A 24,744-nucleotide genomic window follows, 5' to 3' on the forward strand; every position below is an offset into this window, starting at 1 on the left:
TCATTCATTCATTCAAACATTTGATGTTTATTGAAACGATTGTACTAAACCAGAGCTATCACGTTCCATGCTATTTCAATAGATACTTTGTTTATACATGCTGTACAGCTCGCAGATACTCCTACAATGGAATTGCAATGCTATTGAGATAAGGTTTCATTTATGCACATGGGTAACGTATATGTATTTTGCGGCATTGTCATATTTTTACCGAAATATTATTTGGCTGTTATCTATAAACACTCTTATTCAAATATCAAATAATTTCTTTGAACGCCAATAAAATTATAGATATGTAAGCGACATATAATGGGAAAAATTAATAAATTAGTCTCTACAATGCCATCCAATTTTTCTTTGTATTTATATTAGTTCAAAATTATTTAATATAATATATTCTAAGTATTTATATCTATTTACCATTGAAAAAAATATATTTTCATTCACCCCTAATCTTTTAAAAGGGCAATTTACTCTAACATTCAAAACCATATGTAAAGCTTACTCTAATCCGAGCTGCAGGTGATAAATTGAAATTCCATGTCGCGATAGTGCGAGCACCACATGTTCTAGATGTAAACAAATCCGCCAGACATTTATATAGAATCCATTTTGATTAAGCTTATGATATATAGATAAAATATAATTTCATTTTCAATAGAGTTTTCTGATTTTTTTTTTACAATAAAATCAATTTTATTATGTAAATCATACATTGTTTATTTTTGTACATATTTACTAATTTCTACACCTTTAGTAACTACGGGTACGGACTCCCGGACGCCGAAGGAACCGCTGGTTGGATGTCGTGATGCAGGACATGAGAGCCAATGGTCTAACCAAAGAGGACGCAAAAGACCGTGCAAAGTGGAGTAGGTTGAGTAGGAAGGCAGACCCTGGTAATAGCCGGGATTAATGCTAGGAAGAAAAAGAAGTAACCACGGGTACGGTAACGACCAAAATATTATATTAGTAAGATAATCAATAAAAATAAAAAAAGATTTATTATTGGTAGATAAGTTTATTTTATAATAATGTTACTACAAATAGTTATACCTAATCTTATTTAACTTACAATAAAAATTGAGGCTTCTATGACAATAAATATACAATAATTCTTCAATTTGATTATATCTTTCAAGCTCATTTGTTTCCTGTTTTAATTATTTTTATGCCTGCGACTAAAAAGAACCTGCCACTGGTGACTAGCATCAAACCTAGCCCAAGTTTTACAGAGAATCTTTATCATCATCATCCATTTTTTTTATATTAACTTATGAAAAATTGCTCACTTTACAATTAAAACGAAATAAAGCACAAAATACAAGCATATTGTTAGACAGGACCTCATCCAGTAATTAATAGTTTATTAATTATATTTACAATTCAGGCTTTACCATACTATTATTACACTTAATTTAAATATTACCCTTAATTTACCGATAAATTTTATCATCATGCGGTGGCAAGCTTATAAAGTAAGGAGCTGGTGGAGGTGGTGCTAAATAGCGCACGGATCCTGGACCAGACTGTACTTTGTGAGGCAATGTTGCGTTAGACAAAGATGGAGGCGGTAAGGTACCAGCATAGCCAGGCCAAGCAGGCCCCCACATTGGTGGTCCTCCTGCCCCTGGACTATTAGCCAAAGGCCCGCCTCTATAAGATGTTGTTGTCATTCGCAATCTAACAATACATATTGCTACAATAAGGATTGCTATAAATGCCACCACTCCTCCTACAATACCGATAATTAGGTTATCATCGTTGTTAGATGTCGCTACACCGATAACTGGAGCCCCTTTAGGTTCCCCTGCAACTTTAGGGCGCTCATGTGAGGGCGCGACGGACCAAATTATGTCTGGCTCAGCAGACGTACGATGTACCAAACGTGGTGGAGGTGTAGATATACTGGATGTGGAAATTGTCGTTGATTTTCTTTTACTATCACATGATAACTCATCATCTCCTATTTCAACAAGCAAAAGTCCAGCCAAATGTTCTGGTGCGCTACAACGAACATCTTCTATGCCTACATTGGGTATCCAACGCCGTAAAGCTCTTGAGTTACAATCACATCGGATGGGATTGCTATCTAAGCCAAACATTGAGAGATCTGCTCGACGGTCATCAAGAGCCACCAACAACTGTGATTGTAAAGTTGTTAATTGACTTCCTCCGACATCGATTGTTATTCGTGATGAGCGTGGTAATGGAAACAGTAGTGCCGGTGGAAGACTAGACACTGACGTATTACGGAATCGCACAATAATTGATGGTGCCTTCAAACCAGCAAGTACTCCAGAAGATACTGTTTTCAAACGGCTGCCTCGTAGACCTAATTCTTCTAACCTTGGGTGTAAAGTAGAATGAAGCTGATCAGCTCCAATATTTGTATCTTTCACTTCTACATCCAATTTTTCTAGAGCTAATACATATTGTAGAGCACCTTGTACATCAAAGTATCCTAATCTTGGATACCCATATGCCCGAAGTTCAACCAAGTTTGGTAGTGCTCTAAAGGCATTTTTCTCAATCTTTGTGCACTTTTCTAAATTTCTTATATCTAAGGTTCGAAGCGATGAAAGTCCTTCAAAATTACCCTCCATTACAACGACTATTGGATTATCAGAGATATTTAATCTTTGAAGGTATTTCAATTTCGGCCAAGAAATTGCAAGTGAATTTGATATATCACCAATTTGGTTATGTGAAAGATCAATAGATTCCAACAAAGTTGTTCTCGCAAACGTTTTTTCTGACAATCTCGTTATATTGTTGTAAGATAAATTTAGCCTGTACAAAAATGGTGTCTCTAGCTGATCAACTAACTTCATTCCAGTACCCGCTAAGTTCAAATCCCGCACCGTTTTTGGTTCAGTTAAAATGTTGCTAATTGTCTTTTCAGATAAAGGATTAAATGATAGGTCCAATTTTTTTATATTAACCAATACACTATCTTCAGCAGGAATATCTACAATATCATTATGAGATAAGTCTACAGAAGAAACAAAAAAGTATTGTTTTTGTAGAGCTTTTAGTGGGGCTTGTTCGAATGAATTGTAACTAAGAATTATTGATTCAAGCATATGAAGCCTAGACCTATCGAATATATTATCTGGTAATTCATTCAAAAGGTTGCCAGCTAAATTTAAAAGTTCAAGTCTAATAAGCCCTTCAAATAATCTATCACCTAGACGATCAATTTTATTGTGTGATAAATCAATATGTTGAATTTGAGTTGAATTGTGGAAAGCCATTTCACTTATACTTTCTATTTCATTTCTTGCCAGTAAAATTGATCTTAATTTAGGAAGACGAGCGAAATCTAGTTCATCGACATTTTTTAAATCGTTTCCAGACAAATCTACTAATTCTAAATATTGTAAAGTACTTATTAATTCTGATGGGAAGAAATTAAATTTATTATCTGTAAGAATGATTTCCCGGAGACGTGGATGTATTTTAAATGAAGATGGGAATAAATAACTTAATTGATTTTCAGATACATCAATCACTTCTAAACTTGTACCTGTGTTAAAGAACTCTCCTTTGAAGGCATTTAACTGATTTCCCTTCAAAGACAAATATTGTATTGCCATAACGTTTACAAAAGCAGGAGTCCTTATGGTTACAATATTATTATATGAAAGATCAAGGTGAGTTAAATTTTTAAGATTTTTAAATGTACCCTCAGATATTTCTTGTAAGTAATTATGAGATAAACAAATTCGTTGTAGATTATGAGATTTTGAAAATAAATTCACAGGAAGAGCTTTAAGACCTACATTGCTAATATCTACTGATAATAATGCATCATTTTGATGAAAAACATTTTGCGGTAAGACACTGATATGTAAATTATGACTCATATTTAAATGTGTTAAACTAGGGATAGACTGGAAAGCAGTGACTGGAATTTCTGATATTTGGTTTCCTGATATATCCAAGAACCAAAGACTAACAAATTTTAATTCTTCTCCTGTAAATCCTAAAATTCTATTTTGATTAAGTGATAAAAATTCTAGACTTGTCTCCAAGCCACTGAAGACATCCGCCGATATAGAATTCAAAAGATTTCCTGACAAATCTAAATGTCGTAAGTTCTTAAAGTGCTCGAACGCAGCTGGTGGTAATTCCCTTATAACATTTCGTGAAAGTACTAAAGAATGAATTCTATCGGAAACTGCTCGCAAAATATCACTCGAAAGTGCCGTTACACGATTAAAACCTAAATGAATAGATGTAAGACTTGGTAAGCGAGACAGAGCCGCAGCAGGAATCAGTAGTATGTTATTATCCCTTAATAGAAGAGTTTGAAGACTTGTCAAACCATCAAAAGCATCGTCTTCCACCTGTAAGTAACAAACAATTAAATATTACGTTTATTCACATTGCAATTTTAAAAGTACTAAATGAAATATTTTAGGTAATGAAGTATGTTAAGATGGCCAAAAGTGTTATAATTAATTAACAACAAAATTATTTAAATATATATTTCCTGGTGTAAACGGACTAAATAGTAAAAGATAATGTTTCCCATATATTAAACAAGCAGAAACATTACGTATTAAGTGGCAGAGCGTATAACTATATTATTGTATTTCTTGGGGAGTATTGAACTCCCAATAGAAAGAAACAGAAAAGCGTTCGTTGAGGAACGAACTGAGCCATGGCGTAAATTTAATTTTCTGTATATTATAAAAAATTAAGATTAAAAAATATACTTACTGTTCTTAAGGAATTGACCCCTACGTCCAAATAACGTAAATCAGTAAGGCCTACAAAGGTGCCTGGCGATAACTTCACTAAATTATTGCGGCTTAAATCCAAAACTTGCAGTGATGTTAACGAGTTCAAATGACTAGGATCCATATTCTAAAAAAGAAATAATATGAATTAATTTAAATAACAGCAAAAAATAATAGGAAATAAATATTATATAATATATACAAAATATTATCGGATTAATTTCATCAGAGGAAAATATATGCATAACATAAAGCTTATTAACATAACAACACCAATTTACATACAACTGATGACATATTTAATCGATCCAAATTAACTGGCTCATTTGACATTTAAAATCAGAATGACATTTAAATTTGAAACAAATTAATTACCGAAATCATATTGCTAGATATATTTAAGTGCTTGATGCCTGAAAATGATTTGAGAGCCACAGTTGGGAAATCCGCTATAAAGTTCTCGGAAAGATCTAATTTCTCCAAGTTTTCGATTCCCTGAAAGACATCGCTATTGAACTTTGAAAGTCTGTTTCGACCGAGATCGAGGCTTTGTAATTCACTCAAGCTGATAAAAGCTCCTCCTTCGATAGTTGAGATCATGTTGCCGTGCAAATCAATTTCCCCTAACGTCTTCTGTGACACAAACGTCGCTTGCCTTATTGTACCTGAAATCAAACGTGTGCAGTTAACTATATTGCATGCAATATATATGTATGTATGTATTGTACGTGTTGGATATAAATAACTCGGTAACATTATACGAGACTTTGACAAATGGACAGGTGAAATTGGATTATATACGAGTATAACATTGATTTTGATAACGTTTCTGAAGATACTTGTTTTAATTTTGTTAATTACTTCGCGGCGATGATTTGATAAATTTTTAAATATAATAAATAAATAGTAATAGATATATGATTTAGTTAATATACGATTTACTTGATTTTTATATTAAATCTTTAGTAATTCTACAGCCCATACTAAGTTTTAAGTCGCTGAAAATATCAACAAAGTTTGGAACCTCCTAACTTGTCAAAAGCGACTGTAATGGAACTGGAAGAAACCAACTTACCTATTCTGTTTTCCCTGAGCGAAAGAACTTTTAATGACTGCGGCCCATTGAGTGAAGAAGACGGAACGAAATTCATATTGTTACGGTCGAGGCGTAATACCTGAAAGCATTTTTTTTTTTATTTAAAGCGCTGGCTGGAAATATTTTAAGTTGGAATGTTCGCTGTAAAAAGGTTTTATATTTAGCGGTGAGTTTTATTGAACAGGGAATTTCCCCTCGTTGTCGCGCGCACTATTACAGTTTTATTTTAAAATTGGCTAGTTAAGTTTTCAATTTTCATAAAATATTTACACTTTAAAGATAAAATTTTTTGCTATAAATATATTTGTACTATAATAATATTATTAATATATAAAAATATAGTAAATAATAAAAATCATTTACCTTTAAAACATCACACCCAATCAGGAGTCCCTCTTCCAAGCCTCGAATATTATTTCCACTGAGATCTAATTCCTCTAAAGCTGGTAAGTTGTGAAATTCCGCAGTTGAAAATATTGGGTTTAGGTTGTCCCCTAATAAGTTATCAGCTAGGACTAACTTTGTGATGTTACCCCTAATTCCCGCTAAGAGTCTATCGGGCAACCGGCGAAGACTATTGTGAGAAAAATCTAGTTCTTTTAAAGGAAGGCCATATGAAGAAAAGATCTGAAATGAAAGACAAAATATATTTTTTTTAATTAAATTATTTATCTTTTTTAGCTACACGCTACAGCAGGGTTGACAGAGGGAACCTAATGTTAAGACACTCCGTGAATCAAGCATACACTTGTCGCATTTATAAACAGATATGCCACTGCGCCACGGTAGCTTCGGTAGCACGGTGGGTGGGGGGTGTCAATTCTCACTCGAGGAAATGAAATATATAATATCTTCATTTTCTCGCTCTGATAAAGAGGCAAAACGCGGCGTTAATATCCGCTACTCAACCGCAATACTTCCCGAATTCGTTTGAAAATGGGAAACGGAGCGTCTTACTACTAAGTTCTCTCTGCCTTCCCGTTTATTGCAGGATAAAGAATAAGACTAGATATAAGCTAGATATATATAATTTTATACTGATTTCTAACTATTACTAATAATATATAGCTATATAAAATGGCAAATATTTAGTTCCAAGGCCCTCCTATAATCTATATGCAACGATATCCCCGAATCTGTTAACCGTGTAAGATATTGTCCTATAAATATGTCGTTTATATAACACCTGAACGAGCAGTTCCACGTCGATGCCTCCAATTTATTTCGAAAATAACTTATGCCACTTTGTTTGGACTAAAAATCCAATACTTGCTATCGGTATATAATCTCATAAAACGAATATTGACAACATATCACATTTTTTCGCTATTTTCATACTAAGTCAGGTGTAAGTAAAAAAAGGCTTTTTTTTATCATAAATAAGGTAACATTTCTTTTTCTTTTACATATCCTATATCTTATAAAACAAAGTCGCTTTTCGTGTCTGTCTGTTGTTTCTAACTCTTTTTCTTCTAAACCACCCAACGGATTTTGATGCGGTCTTCACCATTAAGTCGAGTGTTTTTCGTAGAAGGTTTATATATAGTTTATTATTTATACATTCTTATGTAAATTAACATAAATACGATAAATGTATATAAAGTCCTACCCGTTGAGACACTTTCGCGCATGCGCTGCTCTAATGGTAAGTACTACATGAAAAAAATGTACTGGAGTATTGTTCCTCTTAATAAGATCTACAAAAAAGTCCGCGACGGCATATTCGTATTTTTTAAAAATAACGTGAAGTGATCATTTTTCTGTCTAAAAATAATAATTTCAATATATTTTTTATTGTGAGGGATATTTTTCCATAATGGTATTAATCCTTATCCTTTAAAATACTTTATTAATTTTCTACGTTAAACGAAGATAAAATTTGCTTTTTACAATATTTCGAAATTGCGAATAGTTTTACAGAAAAACGCATTTAATTGTTGACACATCCCGCCGTTGACACATCAGCTGTATGTTACTCAAGTTTCACTTATCCCTTACTCTCAGCATTTAAATAAGTACATTAGTTACGTTGGCCATTTAATGTAGACCAAAACTGTCTTTTACTGTTTTTCATTTTAATAAGTACTTTAGAAGTTGTTACAATATCAAAACAATCCTTGCTGCGAAACGGCTCGCCACTCGCCATGCGTCCGCCGTGCTCGCTTGCCTTACACGTATCGGTGGTTCAGTGGTAGAATGCTCGCCTGCCACGCGGGCGGCCCGGGTTCGATTCCCGGCCCATGCATTCTATTTAATTTTCCTCAAAGGCAGTCACGTCGTGCTTGCTTTTCATCAGGGACAGAATACCCCCTTCAGCATTAACCACAAGCTCGAAAAAAAAACCCACCTGCCTCTATAGCAACGAAGATTTAGTTAGATGCGTTTGCACGTATTGGATAATTGGAGTTGAATGTATTATTTAAGCGCGATATATTTGGTTTCACATTTTTTGTAGTAGTTATTATTTATTTAAGGTAGGTTTATATAATTTCTTCCGTTTAAAAATAATTTAAAAATAGTCATTTAACTATCTAAAAAGAGTCATTTAAATATATTTTAATAAGTACTTGAAAAGATTAGTAGCACAGATTTAAAATTACGGTACCTACTAAAAAATCCTTGCTGTGTAAAACAATTTGAAAATCCTTATTGAAACTACGAAAATGCGGGTTGCATTAAGGTTCAATTAATTTTCACATTATCTTAAGTGTTTTGCAAACATACATTATATGAATAATCCAGTAGTTAAAGCGGGCGAAGCCGCAAGAGGGTCGCTAGTGTATATATAATTTACAGGAAAAGAAACTAAAAGATCATAATAATATTTCTTCTTTTTACACGTATTTGACTTTTTACAATCACACCTAATCCGACATTTAACGAAATAGGCAAAAAATATAAAGTTAAGTCGCTGTTTCTTAAAATTTAAGCAAAATAAAAATACAATTTATTTCCGCGGGAATGGAATCCATAACCACCGTTCAAACATTGGCCCTTTTGACTTTTATTAGTATATATTTACATACATAGTATATCATTTTAATTGTATGTTAAAAATTCACAAAAATGTGAAAGTGTGAAATATTAGTGGCATTCATAAAAATAACTGAGATACTTGTTCCATATTGTAGCAAGATGCATCGAGAGCGTTGCGGACAGCGATTATCAGATCATGAATGTTCGCGTGACATGTGATAGAAATCAGGGCAATGTTTCAATGGGTATTTCTCAATTACTGGTAACATTCTTGGTACAAATTATCCATTTCTATTTAATTTCCTCGAGTGAGAATCGAACCTCTACCGACGCCTCATGTAGTGTGTAGATGAGTCGAGATGAGATAAGAGAGAGAGAGAGAGAATGTAGTCGATTACGACTGCACATTTACTGCCTTTAAAAGTTTCAATACAATGTAACAATTTCATTCGTATTGTATTTTAATACACATTTAATTTAACTGAATACAACAAACTTTCAAACGTTCTATTGTTAATTAGCCTTCTCGTTATTATAATAAATTTTACATAAATAATAAGCTATTATTACAATGTAATTTTGTGTATTTTGTTTTGTATGGCCGTAGACTATTTTTGATGGGCAAAAAGTGGAGATTTGTCACATAAAATTATCATCAAATATACCTGTGTAGGAAGAGACTGTTGACCAGCCCATTGCTGGCTGAATGACACTATCGGTGCTCCATACGGCAGTGGAGGGAAGTCCCCAGGAAATACCACCCTATCACAGTTCATCAGGATGCGAAGCTGCAGTGTTCGGTCTACTTGAACACGACATTTGCACGGATATCTTAAATCATCGTTTAATTCTGAACATGGTACCCACGACTGCTGCGCCAGGACTAAAGGCAAGAATAACAGCAATAACAGCATTGTGACCTGAAAATGAAAAAAATATGGGTTTAATATTGTATGGTACATATAGATAAAGATGTACATATTTTTCTAAGTTAGTTAGGGAAGACGTAATATTTTAAGATATTCATTTAATTCTGACTTTTTTTTATTAATTTTTTGTAGTAAAATGCTGATGAAAGCTAGAAAAATGATATATTGAAAATTATGAGAATAAACCATGAGAATATAATACAATAACAAATATATTTGTTATGGGGATGACGTTGATATTATGCGCTTCAACTCCAATACAAAACCAATATCTTACACGAATATCCAACTTAGAATACGACACCTATTGCAATGTAATTCATGGATAAAATAAAACATAGACTGGCATATAACAAGATTGTCTTTCCTCCGAAAAGACTATTACTTTGAAGGAATAAAACAAAATTAACTTTGTTGTTGAATTTGACCATAAAATTTTTATATCAAAGTAATTTCTCTAAGGGTTATTATAACGTTCATACAGTGCTATAAAATATAATGTCTGCGATACTTTACATTTTATTATGAGAAAAATTTTCTTTTCTACGCCTCACACGTCTTTGATATGCCATCGAGACAATTTGGTGTAGAACTTAAAAGACGCGTGCTCGCCTCAAAGGCAATTTATTCAAAACCATGAATACTTAATGACGTCATCAAGATTTGTATCTCATTTTTGTATGACCTTTAATATTTATAATGAACGGATATGTAAGAATTTTTGAAATTTAATTAGGTGTGAAATTTTTGAATTAACAATCGTTTTAAATACAATTTGTGGAGGTTTAAATCAAATCAACTTAACTTCATGTGTATCCAGCAAATAGCTGGGTGGCAGAGGGAACTTACTGTTAAGGGGAACTGACTGTTTTCACTTTCTGCCGAATTCTTCAGGCATCGCGTGTTTGTGCACATCGTGCGAATTGGATCAACAGCGGGCTTATTACCAAAGCTAGGAGATTAAAATTTGATATGAGAATCAAACCCACAACCCTCACGATTATAGTCCTATTGGATGTTATAAGCCGTCTAATTCAGTCATTAAAAATCAAAATGTTATATTGAAAATTGTGCATAGGCCGTGACCGTGGTTTAATAAATTCTTAACATAAAATAAAATCAGTATGTGCGAATATTTCTCACTACCTTGATATTTAATCATTGCTTTGGAATGTTGTTTTCACGAGCGCGGACAAGATACTTTGAATCTCTTAAAAAATCATTTTTATTGATAACATATTGTACGCACCCATAATCATTTTATCACAATGTTCATTGATTAATAATTTTATAAGTCTAGTTAGTTTTTTCTTTTTTTTTGTTTTGAAGATTTTGAAAGATTATATAGTGTTTCTTGTTTTCCACTATATATTTATGCACTTTATATTTATAATATTTAACTGATAATTAATGATTCAAATGTCTAAAACGTCATTAAAAATTGTTTAAGGGGCAAAGACGCTGGTGGCTGTGACACAGTTTATACTAGTACGGCCACCAACGCACTCCTCTTCACTCAAGAGGCAAATTGTAACATTTAAGTTGATTTGAATAAATATATTTGAAATTTTAAATTTTAAATTTGAAATGGGCGTAGCTTAAAACTTCCCTAGAATAAATAATTATATTTATGACATAACATTTTTAAAATCAGCTTGACGCTGTATTCTGCACACAACAAACAGCAAAGGGAATCTACTTTTAAGACACTCCGTTCTCCATTTTCCGCCGAATGCTGGTAGTATAACATGTTGAGTTGCGGAACTCAACGCCGTGCTTTGCCATGACTTCGTAGTATCTATTTTTTTACATAAAATTTGTTATAACACGAAGTTAAACACAGACATATTTAAGGGAATAGGTTCGATCTCATTCTTACTCTTGTAGAGTAGAGAACGGAAGTGTCTCAATAGGAACGAAGTGTCTTTCCTATAGGTTCTTAGGTTCCCTCACTATACAGACAAGATTGTTAAAATATATACTGATTTCAGACAAAAATATTGCAAATATATATTTTATTATAATTTATTATTTTTAAATTCTTCTACTAATGTTTATTAGTTCATTGAGCAACTATGTTAACGCCATTCTAATAGGACATGATTTCCTTCGATTGCTTTTGACCTTCGTATTATATTATTTACATTTTAACTTTCAATAGAAAATAATATTATGTTATTGAATATACTACGCTTAGCAAAAAATATATCTTTTTAATAATCGATTAATAAATAATTTAACCAAAATAGATTACTCATGTTTTGGTAAATCTGCTAAAAGCTAACTTAAAAACATTTTACTTATACATATAGATATGGCACATGTTGACAATAATTTAAATGTGTATCGGCCTAATAAAAGTAATTTCATTATTAAAATAACTATTACTTCAATTTTTCGTGTAGAGGAGTGACGAAACTCAACGGCGAGCTTTGTATTGTTACCAAAATGAAGAAATGAAAATAATTCATCACCCATGGTCCTGCTGCGTCACGCCGACCTCGTTCAAAAAGCTATTTTAAAAAATAACTTAGCTTTTAAACTTTGACGTTGAAAATTTTGTATCATAAAATGACAACATACATATTTTTATTGCACTTATTTATAGCTTCATACAGACAGCTTCGTCCTAGAATATTTTCATTTTATCAAGCGTACGAGGTTTATGGTTTCAATAAAAATTGTAATAACGGGAACTCGTCCCGTATGTACGAGTAACTCCTCACTCGACGCCAAACACCACGTGGTTCATAAAATGTGTCGCAATTCAACTGATTTATGTCATAGTTTACATGATTTTGTGGGATTTTTTTTTATTTTGTCATTCAAGTTCCTATAAGAAGTCCGTATTTAATGGTTGGCTGTTTCTGAATTCCATGTTAACAAGAAGTATTGTTTTATGCATATTAAACAAATCAAGTTATTTTTAATTATAACATATTATTATAAATGCGATAAGTACTTTCGTTTTAAAGAAAAAACAAATTCCCACTCCAGGAAAAGAAAATATTGACGTACGTGCATACGTACGGCGTTGAGTTACGCCAGTTAACACGCTATGTCCAAAATTCGGTTGGAATTGGGGGAACGGAAGTGTTGTAATTGAAATGGGAAGAACGAATGAATACAATACTTACTTTAATATTAACTTAAAGAAACGCTCATATACAACATTACTAAAAGAAACGTAATAAGCACGTGTTTATTATGTAAAAACTACGCTATTTCTCTGCCCCAGAAGAAAAGCAATAAAATTTACATACTTTTTATAAAACTAAAACAATTTAATTTTATAAACGTAAAGTACATATATGAACGAAATTAAACTTTTAATAGGGAGGTGATTTCATTTGTGTAAAAGAGAAAGTTTTAACTAAGCTGCCCTCAGAGGTCCCCTGTAATAGAGCGTAACAATCTAACAGTTTCTCTAAAACATGGGTATTACGGTACACAAATTGTTGTTAGTGGAATTTCTTAATTGATATTATAGTACGAGTAAAGGATAATTAACTTTAATTTAAGTACATAAATTAATTATGTTTTAATTTCAATTATTCCTTAAAAATCTATATATAATTATATATGTATACTTAGCCACGGGGTATCTTAACAATATGTTTCCAGGTTCCCTTGGCACACCCTGCTATTGTAAGGGGATATGCAGAAAAAAATATTTTTGATAAAAAATATTGTATAAACTAACTTAGCGTTCTTATCTTATAGAATTTTAAAATAGTTTTAAAAATATTTCATATACTTAAGTACTACAAAAATAGTTGGTGTTTTTTTTTTTGATTTCACAAACAATGCTCTGTTAGTACCAACATAACAAAAATAAACACAGATTATACATAAATAACAAAATACAAATAGAAAATCACAGATAAAACTTAAGTGGTTTACAGGAACGCCCTTGAGAGCGTAACTTCGAATAACCTCACAAATGTATTTACTTATACAATGAAAAGCAACTCTGCTATTCTTTTTTGCCTTTTGAAAATTTCATCTACAATACGATTCAAAGAATTGAAACAAGATAGCAGAAAGTTCACTAATATGTACTTTGATTTTCTTCTCAGAGAACATCTCGAATGTAAGTAAGCTTCGCTTGCAAAATAAACGAAGGCAAATCTAATTTTATGAACTCATACCTAGTTAAACCTGAGATAGAGCTGCAAAATTACTTGAATCTTTTCAAATTTCGCGAAAATTGTAAATTTTAAAATACATTTCATAATTTGTCTGAATTTGTTTTTGATTAAATTAAAAACTACACTAAAACATAAACCATTAATAAATAATTTAATATCAATTGAGAAGGGTTCCGTACTAAAAAAACGGCAAAGAAATTACGTTTATTGTATAGGAGTCCCCTTAAATATTGATGTTATTTTGTTTTTCTTTTATTATTTGTCATAGCGGCAACCAAAATACATCATCTCTGAAAATTTCAGCTGTCTTACTATCACAGTTCAAGAGATAGTTTAGTGACAGACGCACAGACAGACAGTGAAAACTTGGCAATAGCGTCCCGATTTATCCTTTGGGTACGGACCCTAAAAATGAATTGCTTAATTACCTAAATCACAAGCTATTATACTTACAAGGGCATAAATAAAAGATCCCTTATGTTTCAGATTCCCGTCTCATTTCATATATTTATAGCATCACGCTGTATCCCGCACACATCTTGCTAAAGGTAACCTAGTGTTCTGACACTCCGTTTCCCATTTTCCGCCGAATTCTGGAGGCATCAACGCCAACGCAACATAGAAATATTAAATATTTCTTTTCCTCGAAAGGAAATATCCTCGAAAGGAAATTGAACCCATAACCCCTCACGTTTAGGTATTATGTAATTGTATAAAACACTTAGCTGTGTGATTAGACCCCAAGACATCGGTGTAGACACTAAATTGAACTGAAAAATCTTAAAGACAACATAAAAAAATCGAACGAACTCTCAAATAAATAGCCATTTGTAAACAAATAGATAATGGGTTCGATCGAACTGTGAATCCCTTTTATTTCCTGATAAGAGGGACCTTGCAAACTATTTGTTCTGAGGGGAACGGAGTCGAGTATCAGCTACAGACATCTGACCATTTGTTCTTCTTTCAATCTAACGTCCTCAATTGATTGTAAGAGATTGTCTTTAAATTGAATTTGAAATATTTTTGTATTATATGTACAGATAGTAAAGAATAGTTTAAAATATACATTATATATATTTTATTAATTTCACGCTGTAACCCACACATAGCAGGGTAGGACAGAGGAAACCGGGGAACCTAGTGTTACTATTAAGACACTTGCACTCTCCACTTTTTGTCAATTCCACTGAACTCAATTCCACCCAATTCAGATAGTAAATATTTCATTTCTCCGGATATGAATTGAATCCACAACCGTCGCGTCGTACCACACCCTCGTACCATAAAGCCACGACGGTCTCACTTATACTTTCCTTGTTCTAATTCTCGCTCTCATTTTGGAGCCATTTCGTATTGTATTTCTTTTGACAAATTTGGATATTCCAAACTGTATTAAATAATAAAGAACAAAAGCCAGTATAATCTATAATTCTCCCTTGAAAACAAAAATATCTGCAAATAGCAATATAGATTTTTATCAAAGCAGCTATATAAACATAAAATCTTAAAATCTCAGTCAAATAAAGATAAATTGCTAGTAAAAAAACACCACGTTAATAGAACGCCATTTTTAAACCATAATTTTTCCATATATAAGTATAAATAAACTGTGTTCGTGTCATGATGTATGCGGCGCAATATCCGTGATGGGGACTGCTTCCGACACCTCCGCGTAATGGTGCGGACTATAATACGATTTCAGTGTAATAACTTGCGCTTGGGTTATATGAAAGGTTTTTTTATGGAAAGGACACAGTCAAGGAGCGCTTGGGAAACCTGGTGGTAAGTGATCTCCGCAGCCCACAACCCAGTGAAACACCAGACACTACTGACATTGCCAGCCTTTAAGATGGAGGTTAATGCGCTTTTTGAAGACAGCCATGTCTGTTGTTATGTGTTGGAAACACTGCTGAAGATAGACTATTCTACAGTCGTGTGGCACGTGGAAGAATGTTCGTAGGGTGCCACGCATCTAGGCGATTAAATTAAATTAAACCAGCTCCACGCTGTATCCCGCACACAGCAGGGTAGGCAGAGGGAACCCAGTGTAAAGACCTTCCGTTCTCCACTTTCCACCGAATTCTGGAGGCATTGCGTGTTGAGAACCGGGACTGAACCCGCTCTTTGCCTCGACACCACAGCGAAGAAATCGAAATATATCACTTCCTCGAGTGGGGATCGAACCTACAACTGTCATATTACAGTCACACCATTTTGCCGCTGCGCCACTACGGCCACTAATATTTTTTTATTTCTCCTAGTAAGAATTTAATTCATAATAATCGTCCGTAACGTCCACAGAATACAGGTAGCGTTAACCGAACATAACATAAATATCTACATCTCTAGTTCCTTAACACCTCCATATTCTGTCCATATATTTCCTACCAACAATGAATCTTACAACCACCCGATAGTTGAAAGACAATCTGTTGAATACAATCCCGAATGTTCCCCACAAAAGCTGTCAAGCGTGGTCTGCTTAATTATCTCGATATCTCTATTGAAGTGCGGTGACCCGAGCTAAGCGTGTGTTTCTGTAAAGACACGTTTTCATGTTAAATTGTTAGCAATAAATATATTGTTTATTAAACGTAGGTAAATCCATGCTTTCTATTTGTTTCTAATTAATTAAGCTTGATCATTAGCTTCATGAAAACTTTTTTTTTTAATTAGAAACATATTTAAAAAAATTAAATATGAGTAACACGGCGGTTGTGAGTCCTAACTCATTTTAGGTAAAACTTTATAATCATAATATGGTCTATATTCAAACACATTAGTTTCGTCAGCATCATCATCATCAGCCTATCCTCGTCCACTGCTGGAAATATGCTGGGATCTCCAATGGCACTGAGCTCTATCTTCAGCTCTTCGCGTCCAGCCCTTGCCAGTCAACGCTTTAGTTTAGTTGTCTTATAATATTTCACAATTAAAATAATATATATTATTAAAAGAAGAAATAATAATAAGAGACAGAGATTAATTTACTAGTGCAATGAAAACGCAACTTAACTAACTGTTACTGTAACGCAATAATCGTGTCAAACCGTGACCAAATATTAATTGACAAACGTGGATCTATTTATTTGCGTGTGATCAGTGCTAATGTTGATTTATTAAATATTTAACAACCACGCGGGTGTTTTTGTAATGTAAGCTATAATTTTAAATTTTTTATATGAATAATATCAATTATTATAATAATAATTTGTTTGATTGCAAACGTTTATCGCTAGGCTCCTCGGTCTACCCCGCTAACTGAGATATAGATGAAGCTGAAAAAGAAAATGTACGAAAATTGATGAAAATTTAACATATCTCTTACTCGGTGCGTCCAAAGTATAATACTAAGCATCTTATATTTGTTCATCAGTTACAATTGTTCAAAAATGGTCCATTCTTAATAATCAGATTTGAAAATCTTCTCTCAAAATTAAGAGTAAATAAATATAGAATATGTAAATTTCAATATAATAATATGCACATATTATATTAATTAATTTTAAAAATATTTTATTAAAATTTATCTTTTTAATTATACAGAGTTTATCACATATAATACATATATATAATATGTATGTCTGTACTTTTTTAAAATTAGATTATCACAGCATCAATTTAGACTGTACAATAAATTAGTGGAAATATTTTTAAAACTGGATTTGAATATGTAATCTAAAACTTTTCTGAGGAAATTTCTCCGTAAGTCTCATAATTTACAGTAGTTTAAAGAAAAAGAATCTACTGTAGTGAGACAATGGACACTAACTTCATACCATAATGAGGCAACTTCATTACTAAGTTCTTACAAAGTATTGCAAGGAAATTGTTAACAAAAACTATAAGCTTTTTCATTGTCGTTAAATAACTTCAATAATGAGTTTTATAATAGAATAATAGTAAAAAATAAGATAGTCTAAGCACAGGAGTGCATTGGCCTACAGGTTCGACTCCCGCTCAGGTGAATTAATTATTAACCCATAACGAAATCAGGGGTGTTATAAGTTTAACATATCTTTGCCTGATGTGGCTTCGGAACTGCCAAAAGGATGGACCAATTTCGTTTCAGATTTTATTGTTTGAAAGATGGTCCTTTCTAGTTGTTTGTTTACCTTTTGGGTATAGGGGCTCAAATAATAATAACAATAATTTTTTATTGCTAGTTTTACGTGAATTTTGCACTGTCTTTAATTTAGGCGGTGAACAAAGAACAGAGTGTCTTGACTATAAGTTCTTTCATTCTAAGTTCTCGACTCTCTACGTACCCTGTGGTGGGTCGTTATTTTTTTACTATAATTATTACTTCGATTCGACCGAAACCCAGAAATAATAAAAATCATTCCTCTCGCATAGTTAATCAAAGTCCAGCAATTAGCCCCATTAATTAATTTTAAGATTATTTTAATTGTTATCTTTAAGATTGACAACAACTGACCTACATTAAAAAACCGTAATAATATCTTGAAAAAATACTTTTTGTAATAAATAATTATTAAATTTTTCATGTAGTACTTGAATTCTATTATTGAAGAAATATGTCTAACAAAAGCATTTGATAAGTCTTTTCAATATTAGTAGAGTATTAAATTTAAAAACAACTTTCGTTGGACATTTAGATTGTTTTAGGATAGGGTCCATGTTTGATTTAATTAAGTGTGCCTTTGATATTGAGACTGTTATTTTTGTCCTAAAATTAACATTATCTTTTATATATTGGAGATTATATATTATAATCGTTGAAATTCATGTTAGAATTAGTTAATTTTGTGACATATCACCTTCATCCACTCATGTCTTCTATTATAAAAAGATATATTTTTAGAAGTGCAAGGTCATCTTCAATACTGGTTATTAGCAAAAATATTTTTTCCTTAATTATATATACATTGATAATAAGATATATACATAAACTCCGTATATTTTCAAATATATTCAAATTGTCCCAAATCGTTGTTAACCATCAAAATTACATATTTTCTATTCTTTTTTCACCAATTATTTTTGAAATGGGACCTGCGATCTATTTATTTTATAAGAATTCAAATAGAAATCTAACCAAAGATGCCTATATAATCTAATTTCGTAATATCAGAAATGACTGAGTTCAAAGATAAACAAATAATTCTTTATTTACTAAGTACGAATAAGTTACGTGAATTACAAGGACCCACTTCTGTTACAAGTTGTCAAATGGAGTAACTCGGTTTGTTTGCAAACTTACTGAACAACCTTGATTAATTCTTAGATCAAAGCCAGCGTAACCAAATACTAATGATTTCATATTAGATTTCAAATACATACTTATTACTTTATTACACAAATATTATATTAATAGTGTATGGAAAACCAAAAAGAAACGTAAAAAAAACACCTCACCATATAAATTAGTTTTATGTTATCTTTTGAACTAGGGAGAAAGTAATTGAACTATGTTTTTTATCTTCAGTTCATAATAATTTAATAAAATATGTGTTAAAGATTCGCAATTTTTAGAGAAAATCTAGTGTGGAAACACTTCTCCGCTTTTCACTAGGAATCGAGACAATGCGTGTTGAGTGACGGAACTCAACGCGGCGCTGTCTCAAATAACTTAATCACCATCATCATCATCAACAGCCATCTTTTGTCCACTACTGGACATAGGCCTTCCCCAATTCTTGCCACCACACTCGATCGTCAGCTCTTCGGACCCATCCGCTTCCCGCCAACCACTTTATGTCGTCAGCCCTTCTGGCAATAACTTAATAATGTGACATTATTATTATACATTATTTATGTTTGTTTGAAATTATGTATCGTGAATTTATTCTTGACTTATATTAAGGTGACCTCTCAAGAGACCGACCGCAAGGTCAGTTTAGCTGTGTAGTTATCACCGGTTAAATATTTTTTTGCGAAAACACAAAAATGAAAAGAAATCTTTTTGTTATAATAATTTATCTATTACGTAAAAAGTTCATATTTCTTTTCTTATAATATACGATTCATAGCCCGCAACTTCGTTTGCGTGAACTTTAAAACGTAAAATTAAGTTAGTAAGCGTGTTACCTTTGGGGGGGCCAGTTCGCCACAAAGAGGGGAAGTGTCTTAATGGCATCAGAGTGTCTTTACACTAGGTTCCCAGATTCCTTATTCAGATGCGGGATAGAGCGTGAAGCCTGTTATTTTATCAAATGTCAAACATATATTGTCCAAAATAAATAATCTATATATAAACATTTATTGTTACGACATTAGTATACCAATTTAAGATATTATAATATTCATAGTCTCAGTTGACATTCAACCTACACGATCATAGCTTTTGTCGATATAATTAAATTTCTAATATATACGGGTTGATATAGCAATACTAATCTATATCTATATATATAATAAAACTGTAAGGGGGGTAAAATCTGTACATTGAATATAAACTAAAAAAAACACTTTAGGGGGACCTAATACAACTAATAGAAGGTAAAAATATGATTTTTGGAATTCTTGTCTGTCTGTCTGTTGTGACTCTTTAACTCAAAAACTACTGGACAGATTTAAATGAAACTTCTTTTGTTGCATAGCTATTAGTCTTCGGCTACATATAGGCTATAATTTATTTTGATAGTCCGAATACCTGATGTGAGACCCTAGCAGCCCGCCTAATCTATAAGAGATATCAATACAACGAATTAGGAAAAGTTATTCAGCGTGATGAGCATTTTCTGTTGACATAAAAAAAAATTGGATCCAATGTGGAACCCCAGTCACCCAGCTAAACTTTATTACATATAATTCGTCAGTCGTCTTATAATAAAATATTCTACGTAATAAACATATGTTTTGACGTTTACGTAATACCATAATTATTATTTAAAATGGTTCAACACCAAATGATATAAATTTAAGTAAATATTTTTAATAAATATATACAAATTAAATAAAATTTAAAAAGAAAATCCATAAATCGGTAACATATATGTATATCGCAGATAAAAAAAATTACATTCTCATAATTTTGAGGCCCGTTGTGGCGCAGTGGCACAAGCACGGGACTATATACATGACAGGTTCTAAGTTCGATTCCTACTTGAAGAAATGAAATATTTAATATTTTCATTACCTCACTCTGGAACGAGGCAAAAGTAATTTTATAATGTCAATAAAATATACGAAATATCTTCTTTTTTATAAAAAATAATCGCAGAATGTGTTGCTAAGCGCAAATCTCGAGAGCAGCTGAACCGATTTCGCTAATTCTTCTAACGGACAGAAAAAAATAAAAAAATACCAGAAAAGGTCCAAAAACATGACTTTTCTATATTCCCATACAAAAGATTCGTATTAATATCTACTTAAAAGTCAATTTGGACTTTAATACCCTACTATAAAGTTTAAATGTTAGTAGCTGGATTCCTGGAAGGCAAAATAATTGAGTGACGTTAGTATTGTATAAATACTATAGCCCAAGAACCCAGAGCTACCAGACTGATGCCATTTTAGCGAAGGTGAAATTTTGAGGACTATTAGTCTTACATGTAGTTAAGACAGTATACTTACTCACTAACTTGAAAATGGGATCCTTTCAGAGGTAGAGAAAAATAACGGTATATCTCTTTTTGGGAAAATGATAAAGCAATCGGATTGATCTGGTTGCTTAGGGTCTGGAGCTAGAGGGGTCTTGAAAAAGTCCGTAAATAATATATTTTAAATTTTAGATTTACTGTAATGTAATTTGCCCCAATTTTAAAGAACCTTTATGACGTCTGGCAAAAGTAAAGGTCTGCGTGAAAGAATATGAAATATATATTTTTTACTTTAAAACATATATAAAAACTCTCTTCCTTACTTAAGGGAGCATTTTCAATTGACACTTCCAAGTGAAAGACCTGTACGCTCATGTGTAACTCTAAGAAAGCTTGAGTGCCCTATATTTAATACCTCTTTCTATGAAAAATCCTTCACAGTTCAAGCCACTGCCAGTGCACTCACTTATGGAACTCACTACCTAACTCTATACTGTCGGGCAATCCATCTCTAAATACTATTAAAATCAAATTAAAACAACATTTCTTAATCTCAATTAGAATTTTTAGTAGTCGCTTTGTCTTTTTTTTAATATTTTTCTTTTTCTGTTTCAACTCTTTTATGTCGTTGTATATATTTATGTAGGTATAGTAATACTGATTAATATTATGTATATTTATATAGGTTTATTATTATTATTAACATTATATTAAAATACCGCAGCCGAATCATTTCTTTTAACATCCCTTACATTCAAGGGTTTCTGGTAGAGATCTCTATTAGAGATAAGTTATCCATTGTACATATTTTTTCTGTTATCATAAGTTTTCTGTACTTTCTTTCTTGTGTGGTATCACATAAATAAATGAGAAAAGAAAGAGACTTTCTACTTTAACGCAACTGGAAGTAGTGCTTTAAGTTGGCACTATCTCCGAAGGTTTTTTAAGTTAGAGAGTTTTAAGTACATATTAGACTATCAATCCTCAAAATTTCAGCTTTGTTAAAATGATGTAGGTCTGGGGGCCCTGGGATCTCAGTCTATTAATGTCAATATTTGTCAATATTTTTATGGTAAGATGTCACTTGAAATGTAAGCGTCTCATTGTGCGTCTATATTACTAAATCTAAAAGCCATAAATTTTATAAAATTAATAAAGTGTTGTGTATTTGTGACTTACTAAATATGCTCTCTATAACGCGGTGGACAAATTTAGGCAGAATAATCTAATCGTACCCAGAACGTGAAGATTGCAATTAACGTGAGCACGATAGTTGACTGATAATGGAGCAAATTTGAATCGAGCTGCTTTTTGTTACGATATATCAATTGATGCCAGCAGTGCCTACAGCTGTGTTGCTATTGGACCTATGAACTCAGCTTGCCAATATTGTAAGGTTATTGTAAAAACTCAGTTTGCCATCAATTTGGTGGCGCAATGATTTTATTATCAGGAGGAGGATCGCCAGTGGTTCCACGTTCAATGCAAGCTGATGAACTGAATTCATGTTTAAAATCCTCGAAATTGTGGAAACATGTCAAGGTATTACATTTAAGCAAGAATATGTGTGTCATGTTGCAAAATGATCAATCTGGATACATATTCTCTAAACAACTCATTGATTATTGGTAATGGCAAACTTCCTATATATGCGCTGACTGGCTGCATCATCTTTCCTGATTGTTTTTGTCAGTTAACGTAATCAAAAGATGAACTCATTCATAAAGTGCTTCCAAATGTTGCTGAAATGTTGCTGATTATTTAATCCATAATTGGTTGAGCGAAAGAGCTTTACTGGCTGCCAAACACACTGATGTAAATGAATTAAATATAAATTTTCAAGATGGCATTCCTGGCAAAATAAGGACACATAAGTCAGTTCATACGGCAACTAATGAAGATGATGTCGTGAACTATCCACCGGAATTTTTAAATTCACTTTATTTGCCAGGATTGTCGCCTCACAACCTTCAATTAAGGCTTGAATGTGTAGTTATAATTGCGATATATTAACCAACTGAAACTTTGTAACGGCACACGATTAGCGATAAAAAAATAATGAATAACGTAATCAGAAGCAATCATATTGAAAGGAAAGTATAAAGGAGAAGACGTTTGGATACCCCGCATCCCAATGATTTTGACTGACATACCATCCGAGCTTAAAAGACTACAGTTTCCAGTACGGCTTGCTTTCGCAATGACTATAAATAAATCCCAGGGGCAGTCATTAGTCAGTGTTTGTGGTATTAATATAGAAAACTCATGTTTCTCGCGTGGTCTGTTGTATGTTGCCTGTTCCCGTGTTGGAAAACCATCTGCTCTGTTTGTTTACGCGCCAGATAACCAAACAAAAAATAACGTGTACCATAAAGTACTACAATGAAAATGATACTGAATTTAGAATAAGTAAAAATAAAATAAAATATAATAAGTAGGCATCATAATAAGATATAGGAAATTGTAATTTTTATTATACTTTTTAATGAATATTATAAGAATTAAAAATGATTGAAGTTTTTTTTTTTTTTATCTTACTAGCTGAACCGGTGTCGCTCTCCTACTAAAAATCAACTGTTAGGCGATACGAAGTTCGCGGGTCTGCTAGTATTGAATATAATTTAGACTGCCGTGGTTATGAGTTCGACTTCCACTAGGAGGAAATGTTTAATATTTTCATTTCGTCGCTCTCGTAACTCGCAAAGCCTCAAGAATTCGGCTCTAATTGGAAACAGAAATGTCTTAATGGGAACGAAATGCCTCAAGTGCAGGTTCCCAGGTTCCCTTTGCCTACCTTGCCACGTACAGGTAAGTAAAGGAAACCTATCGTCAGGACACTACTTTGCTCTCCACATTCGGAGTTAGCGGCAAAAAATCGGTTCAGTCTGGGATCTCACTACACCACATTAACCTCAAAATAGATTTGTAACCTAAGTTAACATATTTAAAATATAATATATTTTTTTTGATAATATAATCAATTTTTATTATAATTATTTAAAACAGCAAATGCTAAATTTAAAATTCTTTAACTGACTATTTTTCGTAACCGGTACACATCACAATGGTTACCTCAAGCACTGCCTACATTCTAGTTACTTGGATTCAAAGAGATCTCGAACAGATTATAGCAGACGCTCTCTTTCCAAATATGGCATCATCGGTTGCGAATCCCTTTCCTTTCTTTGCAGTGGTGAGCGAAATCGCATATTCTATTGTTACCTCTTTTTACTAGATTTCAAGATACACCACTGATATCTCTAAATACATGGATTGTTTAAATCAAAACATGCTGACAGCATCCCGCACACTGGAGAGTAGGCAGAGGGAACCTAG

At 32.6% G+C, this 24,744-nt stretch overlaps 1 protein-coding gene across 1 annotated transcript in view; it reads right to left on the reverse strand.

Moving 5' to 3' along the window:
• Positions 1-1,001: 1,001 nt before the first annotated feature.
• The window catches only part of LOC146540055 (uncharacterized), a 51,064-nt gene continuing 27,321 nt past the window's right edge, over positions 1,002-24,744 (reverse strand). Inside the window, exons 2-7 of the mRNA XM_085207570.1 lie at positions 9,486-9,740; positions 6,208-6,471; positions 5,824-5,923; positions 5,124-5,413; positions 4,729-4,875; positions 1,002-4,352 (exon numbers count right to left, since the gene is read on the reverse strand). Of these exons, the coding sequence (XP_085063696.1) occupies positions 1,437-4,352; positions 4,729-4,875; positions 5,124-5,413; positions 5,824-5,923; positions 6,208-6,471; positions 9,486-9,734 (3,966 nt within the window). The 5' untranslated portion in view covers positions 9,735-9,740 and the 3' untranslated portion in view covers positions 1,002-1,436. The remainder of the gene's footprint in view (positions 4,353-4,728; positions 4,876-5,123; positions 5,414-5,823; positions 5,924-6,207; positions 6,472-9,485; positions 9,741-24,744) is intronic.

This window comes from Heliconius melpomene, chromosome 3 (genome assembly GCF_056956725.1).
Source record: "Heliconius melpomene rosina isolate 202511_hmr_F chromosome 3, ASM5695672v1, whole genome shotgun sequence".
In the NCBI taxonomy this organism is placed as follows: domain Eukaryota; kingdom Metazoa; phylum Arthropoda; class Insecta; order Lepidoptera; family Nymphalidae; genus Heliconius; species Heliconius melpomene.